At 45.9% G+C, this 13,179-nt stretch overlaps 1 protein-coding gene across 1 annotated transcript in view; it reads left to right on the top strand.

Moving 5' to 3' along the window:
• Positions 1–12,511, top strand: part of LOC102199062 (neuronal membrane glycoprotein M6-a-like) — a 24,657-nt gene extending 12,146 nt beyond the window's left edge. The window contains exons 2-7 of the mRNA XM_005753155.1: positions 5,617–5,809; positions 7,239–7,395; positions 8,161–8,314; positions 9,850–9,926; positions 10,006–10,071; positions 10,964–12,511. Of these exons, the coding sequence (XP_005753212.1) occupies positions 5,617–5,809; positions 7,239–7,395; positions 8,161–8,314; positions 9,850–9,926; positions 10,006–10,071; positions 10,964–11,116 (800 nt within the window). The 3' untranslated portion in view covers positions 11,117–12,511. The remainder of the gene's footprint in view (positions 1–5,616; positions 5,810–7,238; positions 7,396–8,160; positions 8,315–9,849; positions 9,927–10,005; positions 10,072–10,963) is intronic.
• The last annotated feature ends 668 nt before the right edge of the window (positions 12,512–13,179 follow it).

Raw genomic sequence — 13,179 nt, forward strand, 5'->3', positions numbered from 1 at the left:
TGTGTGTGTGTGTGTGTGTGTGTGTGTGTGTGTGTGTGTGAGTGACTGATTTTGTCCAGTATGCTTGAATCGAAATTCCTCGTAATCTGAGTGGAGGGTGAAGTAACTGGGTGGGGCTGATGGAGGACACGCAGGCTGTGACATCACAGCCAGACAACTGTCAGTCAAAGAAAAACACACCGCTACCACAGACTGTAGATAAATGATGGAGCCACTTCCCGGGTTGTGAGTCTCTGTTCTGAAGGGTCACGTGTAAATTTTGTTGTCACCGTGATGGATGCTTGGTGCTCCACCTGAGGATGGAGTACAGATCATGCTGACTGGGTGATCCTCAGACTGCCGCACAGACCTGCTCACTGGTTCTCAGAAACAAACCCTGAAACGGCAGCTCAGACTTCTGGGACTGGAGCACAGCACAGTGTGTGTTCTCTGATGGTAACCGTAATTACCTCCAGGTTGAAAAATGGCGTTCTTGATTCCTACTGGCATTTATTGGATGCAGGTGCCGCCAACTATGCTGCGAGACCGTACAAAATGTCGACACATTCTGCACTGCACTGACCAACACTCGACAGCTCTGTCACAAATAAACATCTTGTTTCCACACCAACACATAAAGCACAAATTGCGTATCTCATTGATCGCATTAACTTGAAGGGGTTAATAAAAACACACCTTGCAGTACCCCCTCTTCACCCACACACTGGGAAAACTGCCACCCACTGAGAAAGGGAAATGCTGCCCTCTACTGACTGTGGCATGTCACTGAAAATATCGTCAATCCTAAACAACAGATTGAACATTGGTTCCACCCTGGAAACATTTTGTAGAACCTTTAAATGTGTGTCTACATTACAATCTGAAATCTGATCTCAAACAAACTGGTTTTAATCTGAAATTATATTTTATTTATGTATTTATTTGCATTATTATTTTATTTTGAAGTTCCTGAAGTGTCTTCTCTTCTCTGTGCACATAAAGCAGCCATCACTGGCTTTTAATCTGTCCCCCTGCTGTGATCATGTGATCGTGGGTCGCTCCTGAAAGACAGAACTGAACACTGGATCCTGATTACTGAGCCCGAACACCTCCTGCTAATGAGCTGCTTATGCTGCACCTCCTGTGCTGACGAGCTTTAAGCGATCTGCAGCATAAAACACGTCTACAGTGATTTCACCCATCAGCTGTAGTGTCACCACTGACAACAACCCAGTGAGTCATCGTGTACTCGAATACTCCTCTCCTGCTTCTACATGTGTGCAAGACAGATGAGCTAAACTACACCAGGGAGGAAATGTAGATGTTTGCGTTAAACGGTGGAAGAAGTCCAGCAGGGAAAGATGTTGTTCTGCTGCCTCCCGTCGTTGCGTTACTGCCATTATTTCTGCACTGAAAAGCTTCTCAGAGAGGAAAGATCACTGTTTATCTGGCAGCCACACAAATGAGTCATTTGAAAATAGCCGAATTGTTGGTGCATCATTCGCAGCTACTGCACAATTACATAATGTGGCAGGTGGAGAGCTCTACTTAATCATTCCAAGCACAGGAGAATGGCTCTGGACAACAGGCAGAGTGATCAGAAGTAACCTCTCACTGCAAAAGACTCAGCAGGAGCGTTAGCATGGACGAGGACGAGGAGGAGCGGGTTAAGGTGCTCCAGTCTTGTTTTCCTCAAATACAATATATAAGTTTGGCATTTGTGCTGCTAAGACCAAATGATTCACAAAGAGGTTACAACCTTCACTTTGCATGCTTTCATTGCAAAGTTCACTGAAGAATAACCTACGATTCCCCAAAGAAACCAACCAAAGGTCCAATAGGAGACCAAGAAAGTCATGTGTGTATAAAATCCTCACACCAGGAGTGAGAATGTTTGTGGTGCCGTTAGTACTGAAATAAATGTACTTCAGGACGTTTTCACAGGAAAAAGTATAATTAGCTCAGATTTAATCCAGTTTTTTAATAAGGGAGCATTTCCTTTATGAATGGAGCTCTCTGTCTGCTCCTGTGTTGTAGGAAGGTTATTTTGAGCCAATATTTAAAATGTATTGCATTGAATTCAGCTGATTGTGGGGAAGAAGCCAAGTGAATGTCAGTTTATATGTGCAGCTGCTCTTGCATTGTGTCAGTTTAACTGACTGCGTGACACATTGTTTGTCTGTCGATGAGGCTTATTGTCCATGAGGAGGTAAGAGCTGCTAATCAACCGGATCATTTAAAGCTACATCAAACTGGTCATTAAAACACTCACAGCTAATAAAACCCTTCAGGAGGCATTTAGGCATCACGTTTCATCTCCTGCTCTCGGAGGAGGAAGAGCCGCGGCCGTCGCTACATTGATCTCTGCTCGGTTTTCTCTTCTTCACGAGCTTTTAAAATTTTCATTTTTGCTCTTCGGTATTTAAAGGAGTCATTTTTTAGGAACGTCAAATGAAAGTTATTGCATCCGCATTATTTCCTGTAGGCCAACATTCACGGAGCAAACTGGGAGTTTTGGTTTCTGCACTCAAATGTAAAACTTTATGTTGTGACTTTGCACGTGCTGCTCCATGCAATGACCAACCCGGCGGTGCACATGCTCGTTTTACCGCCGTGTGTGTGCTCATAACTAGTGATGTGTGAATCATGAACGAATCGTTCAGTACTCGAGAATCACTTTACTGACTCGTGAATCATGATTCACAAGCCCAACTGACTCATTCCTGTTGCTGTTAGCAAACTAATTTCATTAGTAGAAATATATCTACCTTATAATTAAAATTGTGTGTGTGGGGGGGAACAACAGCCAGTTTCTTAACAGAAACATTTCTGTTCTGAACTGGAAGAAAAAACCCTGAGTAGAAGCTCACATCAAGACAATCCGGTCTTTAAGTGATGACATGCTGAATCCTGCTTCAGGGCCCAAACTACCTTGCGTTTCATAGGGCTATTGTGCTTTAAACATGTTTTAATGCTTTGTAACTTGTTCTATTTCATCTCAACAAGCCCATAAAAACAGTCAGTGATCACTGTCGGCCTCTCTCGGTTTTTATTACTGCTAATCATTTTAAAGCTCAGTTTTTAAAGATTCCGATGCAACTACATCCTGCCATGCGATTGCATTTGTCTCTAACCATCAGGAACCCTCACGTTAACTTTATCAAGTGGAAAGAAGTTAGCGTTCATCCTCCAGCTTCACTGTGCTAATGTTATGCTAACATAGCTGTGTCGCTAGCGATCACGTAGCACATCATTATATACCAGCTAGCCCAACTTCAGTAACCCTACAAACATCACTGCTGTTTAGTTTTCTGTTCATTTATGTTGGAAGTGATAGCAGAGCTGTACGTTTGAATTTTTTCATAAATCTCTCAGTCAGAACATGCTATATCATGTTTAGCTAACTAGCGAAACTAGTGATCTAACTTGCTAACTTCCTGCTAACTTCTAACTCCATAAAATTTAATAAATCCTGTTTTCATGGATGCCTGGATGTTAAACTTAATCGTTACACCTGGTAAAGCAGCAACGCTGATCATTTTATTACAGATGAAAGAATTTAGACAGTTTTTCAACTCTCAGTAATGCTGTAGTGATCGTTTGACTTTATGACCTGCAGCGGAGTTTAGAACCCGGACGCGGCTAATGACGTCAGACTTAAAGGCCCTTTCTCAATTCTCAAGTACGCGAGTCCGTACTCACCGAGAACGCACGCGAGTACGGACTCGCGATTTGTACAATTGGAACACCAGCGTACTTGATGATGTCACAGGTCCGGAGTTTTTACTGCCGTCCCCTCTTAATTTAACTGTGAGTAATATGTTATGAAGCTTAACTTTAATCACAGCTAAACCGGTTTACTCAGGAACAAATAAAACACTGAAATAAACCAAACATTAACATTTAGAAGTGATCTAAGCGACTTATATATCATGTTTAACCTATTAATAAAAATAGTGTACATGTACATACGTGTACATACCTTAATAAAAACAAGCAGATGAGATGTTAGAACGCTTTTATTTTTATTTTAGTGGACACTCAATACAATAGACAGCTGCTGGGGTTTGGGGTTTGTTTAACCTGAGTAGCGAAAAGACCACGGGGGGGTTGGAAACGATGTGCCGGGAGTCCGCTGTTCTCGCCGGCTCTAATGATCCTCGACCTCGCTGTCTGCTATGGAGCTGGTGGGTCACAGACGTCTCCGAAAATGTCGGAGCGCGTTTGGAAATATATGACATCTTGATAAATCGAGCAGATATTTGAAGTTTACACAGCTACATTCTCGCTTGAAAATAACTTAAAAGTTTATTTTGTGACCCAGAAAGAGTAATATTTAAAAGTTTTTAGCCCCGCTCGTCCGCCATTGCTGCGTTTGAGTTTTGGACGAAATGCATTCTGGGATATTTAGCTGTACCAAGTCCACACAAGTCACCACCAATGCATGCTCAATAAAACGGGCGGAGCGAGAACACATCCGGGACTTTTTTGCGTTCTCGGCTTGATGCGTACTTCGAATTGGAGCAGTACTTGGTCTCCGACTGATGACGTATCACGAGTACACGACAACGCAAGTACGCACATTGAGAAAGGCCCAAAGACCGGATAGCTCCTCAATTCACAGTAGCATCGCTCTCCTAACATGCTAACAGCACATTTGAGTTACTCACCCCCCTTCCTGTGCTGAATCGTAGCATGAACGAATCACTCACTCACTCACTAGTCATGTCCAAATTCATGGGCTGCATCCTCCTGAGGACCCGTCCTTCGCGGTCTAGGTGGGCCGGGTCCTCAGAAGGTCGGGTAGGCCGGAAGTAAACGGCTGTGGAATTGGACGGTCTAGCCTTCAGATTTGCGTCACCGCTGTCTCGGTGGAGTTTAATACACTCAGCCGTCTGCTCCTTGCTATCTAAAATATAAAAGAACATTGGCGTAAATTCTTGATTGTCTCACACTTCTGTTTAATCAGCCACGAAGGACACACCCGACCCATCCTTCAAATCTGGGGAATTTGTTGGCCGCATTCGGAGGAGTCTACGAATTTGGACAGCCTTCGTCACGTCGCTGTGACGTAATCGGCCTACAAACACGTCCTCATGAGGATGCAGACCATGAATTTGGACGTGACCACTCATTCACTCACCCCCTCCCTCCTGGCTCACAGCTTCTTCTTCTTCTTCTTGGTTGGCGACCAGTGTTAAGGCGCATTACCGCCCCCTGTCTCACAGCTCAGTGGACATTTAGATGAGAAAATATATATTTGACACATTTGAGGAAAATACTAATAAAATAAATGTTCCCTTTAAGAATCTTAATTTTTTTTTTTTGCTCTTTTTTGCGCTATAAAAATAGTTGTTTTTCTTTTTCAATCACTCATCTTAGCAGTAGGATTTACATGAAAATAGAAACAAATTAAGTTTGAGTGAAAATGTACATGTTTTGCACTCTCTGGTCAACTGACTCAGTGACTTAAACAAAAACCCATTTTGGTGAGTGACTCATTCAAACTCAGTAAAAAAACTTGAATTTACCATCGCTCCTCATAACCCCGCCCCGTGTCTTCTCCTTTGCTTTCATCATCGTCATATAGAATTTGTCGAACTGCAGTCAGACTCACGGTTTCTGTCTCTGTCTCAGGCTGTAAGGAGTGCTGCGAGCGATGTGTGGGCAGCCTGCCCTGGGCGTCGCTCATCGCCACCATCCTCCTCTACATGGGCGTGGCCTTGTTCTGTGGGTGTGGCCACGAGGCTTTGAGCGGCACCGTCACCATCCTCCAGAACTACTTTGAAGTCATCAGAGCCCCGGGAGACACTCTGGATGTGTTCACCATGTAAGTGTTTCATCTTTTCTCTGTACGGAGTATTAATAATCACTCTTAATAATCACAAACCCCAAACAGAACGAGCTGAAGTCAACTGAAGTGCATAGCCTGTATATAAAAGATGAACGCAGCCATTGGTTTCAGTGTTTTCTCTTTTTTTCTAATTGATAATGGGTCCTAATTGGTGCATCCCATCGCTAGTCAAAGGAGCTTGCTCTTTCGAGGATGCCAATGTTCACATTTTGGACAGAGAGGACAGATGGTTTGAAAGAGGAGTGAAAGAAGCATCTATGTCCACTGTGAGCGACCATCTTTGAACAGAGGCGGGGCTTACGACACCAACTGTCTGCCATCTATAATCCAGTTTTGAGTTCCCTCCCCAGACGCCTGAACGCCCACTCACATCCTGGGCCATCTGACCTCAGGAATTCGCATGATAAGGTGGGGCCAGGTTTCACAATGAACTCACCCGAAACTCTGGCTGATTGGGACCCACACCCAGTTTCACACCTTGGCTCAGGCGATTAGAGGATCATCAGGGGTCCTTTTGTCCCTCTGTGGGGGGAAACTCCCACTAGGTTTATATCTGGGACTCTCCACCATTTGACCTTAGAACTGAAGAAGCTTCTCGGATGAGAGGTGAAACGTCTTCAAGCAACTTAAAGAAGTCCAGATGCTTTCCTTTGCAAGCTCCTTTGACTACGAGGACCTGGAGGACTGAGAACCTTCACAGACATCCCATCGCTAGTAATATCCAAAATAAAATTCTAAAACTTCACTCACCAGAAATGGAGCGTAGGCTATTTACAGCACAAGAAACTGTATTATTGGGCACAGTTTATCTCAAGTTCATGCCACGCCCCTTCCTGCTATACAGCTATAAATCCCTTGTTGGCCCACACAGTTGTTTGTTCTAGTTTCTTACCCCGCACCTCTTCCTTTATTACGTGGTCTCCAACCTGCAGCCTTTGAGCTAGCTCGTAGCCTCTGGGCTAGCCTGTTGCTTCATTATTATTAAAAGTGTTTCATTCACATCATCGTTGCCATTCACCTGTCAATCAAAGAGACCACGCCCTTAACCGTGCATGCAGTCATGCCGTCTGTAAACATGATTATTTCTGCTGTAACCTTTTAACAGTGTAGAGACCGACTCACTGCTGGAGCTTCTAGTGGACACTACTGGAACTGCAGTTTTTGGCTCTTCAATGTTTTGTTTTGTTTTTAAATGTAAACAGACACACGAGAAAATAAAGATAAAATTAGGAATGGCTACATTTACACCACTTACATTTTTAATGTGAATAAATCCTCCATGATTCTCTGGTTTCTGGCAGTTCCTCGTGGTGATTTAGCTGAAGAAGTCTGAAGAGCACTCGAAGCATGAAAATAAATAAGCAGTCATTAATTAGCGACGCTGTGATGTGTGTCCTCTCCGCAGCATCGACATCCTGAAGTACATAATTTATGGCCTTGCAGCTGGATTCTTTGTGTTTGGAGTGCTGCTGCTGGTGGAGGGCTTTTTCACCACCGGAGCCATCCGCGATCTCTACGGAGAGTTCAAGATCACTGCCTGCGGACGCTGCCTTACTGCATTCGTGAGTCAAAACTTCTAAAACTCGTCAAGACATATTTGTGTTTAAGTTAGTGTTAATTTAAACAAAGAAGCTGCTGAAAGGATAGACGTGGTGACCCTTTCCTATTTTATACAAACTCCACTTTGCTAATGAGGGCCAATAATTAGCTTGATGTCACATGACCATAAATGACCGCAAAAGGTCAGCATCACTGATATTTACTTGGATGTGCAGAGTAGTATGATTCATATTGACCATTATTGACATTAAAGTTGTTTTACACACACACGCACACACACATACACACAGACACACACGCCTGCACGCACGCACACATACACACATACGCGCTCACACGCACACATACACACAGACACACACACACACAGTGATTACGGCCCTTTTTAAACATCTACAGTTGCTTTTATCTGGATCAAACACTTATTTGCACAAACTTTATAACTTATAACTTAAGTGATGTCGTTGTGGCACTTTAACGTTTCCTGCAAATAAATGTTTGCAGTAAACAGCACAGTCATGTTCATCATGTTCATCACAAAAGTACTGTTGGTTTCTGAGGTTTGTATTCGTCTAGTCAGCTACATCTGGAAACTGTGACAGATATTAGAGTGGCGTGCATGCGTCAGTGCAGCCACTCAGCTCTGCGGCTGATGAAGACGAATGTGCATTTTGCACTTTTTTAGTCTAACCTGAATAAAGACTTTTGTGAGCTCTGCTGAACGCGATGCACAGCAGTGCGAGACTAACGTGTGCCTGTGTTTACAGCTGATGTTCCTGGCCTACCTGTTCTTCCTGGTGTGGCTCGGGGTGACAGCATTCACCAGCCTGCCGGTCTTCATGTACTTCAACGTTTGGTCCATGTGTCAGAACACCAGCTCGGTGGAGGGAACCAACCTCTGCCTGGACCTGCGTCAGTTTGGTACGCAGACTTTGGACCCTTTGCATTTTGCACCCTGATGTTAAATGAACTTCCAATCATGAACAGCTACATTTCTAACTTACAAAAGAATTTCGTTTCTTTGTGGTTAGACCTCTGCAGGCTTTGCACAATGCATTTTGAGTTTGAGTTAAACAAGGAGGACTGGTTTTCCCAGTTTGATGCAGTTTATGTGAGATGCTGTAAACGGGAAGACTAACGAGTTCAGCTTGATGAGCTCAGCTGCCTTTAAACAAATGACTGTAATTTCTCCGTGCTGCTGCTCCGAGCTCAGACCGGCCCCTCCCATTGATCCGTGCACCTCTAATTTATGTGTGGAACATCTTTTCCTTCACTTTGTTGGATTTTGCAGACTGGAAATCTTCTTCATACGCTGCTGTTCAGATTTTTAGCTCAGCCTGTTCTTTGTTCTGTGATTAAAAGTAAGATCCTGGATCACCCAATCGCTGCTTAGAGCAGGCAGGTTAATGGTGACTCACCAAAACACCAAACTGGCACATATCATGGAAAAACCTGTGTGTGTGCAGAAGAAGTGCCAAATACCAGCAGAAAGCTGCAAAGCCTTCCAGGCGCTGCAACGACATCCGAGAATCGGACGCTCGAGAGGAAAAACATTGATCTGAAATATCTGCAAATTCATTAATGACAGAAAACGTCCGAGCTCGGCCTGTCGGTCGGTGTTTCTGGTGTTTGATGAAGTCCTGAACATGTGTTTGAGGGGTTAGACAGCTGAACCCGTGTGAAATGTGGGTGTGACTGAATAACAGCAGCGACGGCGGTCTGGCTCTCTTCAGACATCCTGAGAACAGATCACAGAAATGTCAGGAAGCAGTAACGGGACATGTTTGTCTCTGGGTGTCTCTGCCTGCATTCACTCAGGAGCCACGGCTCCACCTTAAATCAGTACAATGTCAGATGTCATTCGGCATTTAAGGTGCCAGAAGTTGGCCCGGTTAGGCCCAGAGGTGCCAGCTGTCTGGGTTCTTTATGCAGATTATTTTTCTGCCTGATTATCATCACCTGTCTTTCCAAACAGCATGTTAGCACGACTTAGCTCAAAACCTCCTTAAATATTCACACAGACAGACTTCAGCTGGTGGATGCTGCACATTACTGTGTGCACGATGCAGCACTGCCCACCATGTTGTTCTCAGGATGCCTACATTAAAACAAAAGGCACCACCAGAGGCCTTGTGTGCGCTCGCTCACTGCGCTGCCATCTGCTGTTCAACATTTAGACTGCAGCAGGCCTCAGTCAGCAAACTAATGAAGATTTCTCAGGAGGAAAAACATTAAAGATGAACTCCCGGTTCATGAGGCGCTGCGCTCTGGACTGTGATTACTTCAAGGCCGTTCCCAGTGGCCAACAGTCCAGGAGCGGGGAAGCGTTCATCTTGGTCAGCTTTAATTAAAGAAACGCAGGGACCGTCCAAGCGCTGCGATAGGCAGAGATTCCCCGGTTCGTTCATCAACCACAGAGGACGAGGAGAGGCTAACAGAGCGTTTGTGCTTCTCAGGAGCGGTGACCATCGCCGAGGAGAGGAAGTTGTGCACGCAGTCCGAGAAGTTCGTCAAGATGTGCGAATCCAACGAGGTGAGAACGCAGCAAAAACACGTACACGTGATAACCCGTCAGCACAAATCCACCGCATCATGCGTATGTTGTGTTGCAGCTGGACTTGACCTTCCACCTGTTCGTGTGCGCACTAGCAGGAGCAGGAGCTGCTGTCATCGCCATGGTAAGAACCATCATTCTCATATCTGATTGGTTATAATTTGTTCTGCCATTATGGTTTTTAATGATTGGTGCAAACGAAGGAAGCAGACATCGTCCCTGCAGACAGGGAGAGAAAAGAGTCAGAGTGTAAAATCCAGTCCTGCATGTCTGCAGTGAGACAGGCGGTGAGTCACCGGCGTCTCCAGATCCGAGGCGTGGAGACGCTCACGTCCTTCCATCCTCGCTCCAAGCACACATTCACAAACCTGAGCCTTTCTGAATAATCTCCGATCTTTCCCGTGCGCAGATCTGTACAAGAACCAAAGCACCGGTACTCGTCCACACACACAAATCTGTTGTGCGGCAGGAAGCAGCGTGAGGGACGTTTCATTTGTCAACTTACTGAAGGGGCTGAAACCGCGTGGTGCTGCATGTGAATGCTGAAATGCTAAAATCAAGAGTATTTCACACACACGGCGCAGCAACAGCAGTGAGTTGCTGCGCCGTGCTTTAACACTAGGGGCCGCCAGAGGGAGCGGCTTGTGTGCACAGTGTGGGATTAACGGCATTAGACTCGACCCGTGTTCAGGGCTGTACCTGTGTTTGCTCCAGGAAGGTGACTACATGTGCACTTCCTCTATTAAATTCAAGTAAACCTGTTAAAAACATACAGCTGCTGTTTTTAGCCCTGAGTGGCAGAAACAAGGTAAACACATCCTGTCCTCCTTCTGCCTTTAAAGGCGAGATGTGACCCCCTCATCTGGCCTCCCCCTCCTTCTCCTGCAGCACTGATGTGATGGTGTAGGAACAGTCCAAACCAGCTGATCCCAGATAAGCCGCTCAGTCTGTCTGCAGCGTCAGTGTGCAGCGGACGAGTCGGTGATGTTTGATCAGTCTCCTGCGTTTCCCCTCAGGTGCACTTCCTGATGGCTCTAGCCGCTAACTGGGGCTACCTGAAGGACGCCAGTCGGATGCAGAAGTACGAGGACATCAAGTCGAAGGAGGAGCAGGAGCTGCACGACATCCACTCTACACGCTCCAAAGAACGCCTCAATGCCTACACATAAGCACGCCGCCACGAGGAACGACACACACACACTTACCTGTCAGACACACACGCACACACGGGTGAAAAAGATTCATTCAAACAAATTTACAGACATGAGTAGGCAGAAATTAGAGGATAAGAAACCCATGAGATCACCGACGCCCTCCTCATCCTCAGCTCTGCGGTCGATCATTGCTGGTCTGCTCCAAGTTTAACACGATAAATCGTCCAGATTCACCGAACATAAAGCGGTCAGACATTTTAGTCTGAAGGTTTCTGAATGTGATGGTGTGAGTTTTCAGGCCTTTCAGAGTAAAATGCTGCACAAACAAAAGTTCTCACTGCATAACACAAACCAGCGTAACGAGGAAATGCCAAAAATCACCGTGGACGAACCCAAAGAAGGAGAATTATTTCAATCTGATCGCCTAAAGACTCCAAACAGCAACGATCTACAGCAGACGCATGAGGACGGCGTCCGTGAGCTCATCGCACACACACACACACACACACACACACACACACACACACACACACACACACACACACACACACACACACACACACGGAGACATGTAGATGTGACTGAATGGTCGGTGTTGTTTGGTGGTGTCATGCTGTGTTGTGTCGTTCGCCACGCTATGATGATGGTGTCACAGAGAAATAAGGTCCCCGAGGAAATTTGTGCCTCCCGGGTACAAATGGGTAGCTTTGCCAACTCCCCCCACCCCCTCCTTTCTCCCTCCCTGACCTCTGACCTCTTCACGTTGAGCCCAGTTTCATTAGTTGTTTTGTAGTTTCTCGTGTGGTCGTTTGCGGCGGTGGGGGGTGGGGCGGGGTTTTGGAAACAAAAGCACTGGATTGGTTAACATCCAGCAGGTGGTCGGAGACCCGCCTGAGGTTAGCGTTGAGCTTGAGCTTTGGTTATAACGTTTTCAACCATAACCACGGGCCGATCACGACGACCTGCAGGAGAGATTTTACCCGTTAATTGCGGAGCGCCGATGATCGCAGAAGAATCGATGTCACGAACACGACCAAATTCTCTCAATGCGTCTCTATTTCTGCGTATCGTATTCTTCTTATTATTCTGAGGCTGACAGCACGCACGGTGGCAGCGGGGGTGCAGCTAGTGAAACGGGGCTCCCCCCTCCCCCCCTCTTCGTCCCCTGATTGTACAAACTTGTGATTCGTCCTGAGAAACAGCACATCTTAGCAGCACAAAGTCTTTTAGTCATCATCTCATCCGTCTGTTACGTAACGTTTTCTCACTTTTCAGGGATTTTGCCACATTTTTATTCGGATTCTTTCTGTGTGATTTTAGCACCGGGGTATTTAAACGGGGGGGGCTGTAACATTACCAGGTGATGATTCAGTATTTCAGCGATTCTGCACACACACACACACACACACACAAGCGTATACACCAGTCATCTCGAGCGATTCGTTGTTCTCATGCTTCCTGTTTTGCGTTCTTTGGCGACGCCCTGATGCGACCAAAACGTTATTTGTAAGTTGAGTCAGAAAAATCAGCGACACCAACCGCAGGCTGACGGCGGCAGAGGATGGGCAGGAATTCTGAGTAGTGTTTGTGTGTTGGCGGTGGTGGAGGTGGTGGTGTCTGAAGCAGATTGTAGGGCGGAGGAAGAGGAACGACATTCCAGCGAATAAGCTAATGGTTCAGGGCTGAGCTGCTGGACTGTGGTTGCCGGCTGCTCTCGTGTCCTGTAACGCTCTCCTCGGGTTGCTGGGTTACTCTGGACCAGTGGAGCTTCCCAGTTCTCCACAGTCGCAGTTCACCACGCGAGGTTTTATCAGCAGATAAAAATGCAGTCAACACATTTAATAAGCTCGACGTCCTTCTAATGCAGTGGGCTCAGGTCCAAACGCTGTTCGGTCTTTGTTCTGTGTTCAGCAAGAGAAGAAGAAGCGTGCAGGCGAGGATGGTGATGACTCTCTATCTGCCAGTAGAGACGACTGAGAGCGAGATGAAGATGATGACATGATGGTTTGATTTGATGAGACTACCGGCACACACACACACACACACACACACACACACACACACACACACACACACAC

This window comes from Pundamilia nyererei, unplaced genomic scaffold (genome assembly GCF_000239375.1).
Source record: "Pundamilia nyererei isolate P.nyererei 1_Seehausen unplaced genomic scaffold, PunNye1.0 scaffold00408, whole genome shotgun sequence".
Taxonomy (NCBI): Eukaryota; Metazoa; Chordata; class Actinopteri; order Cichliformes; family Cichlidae; genus Pundamilia; species Pundamilia nyererei.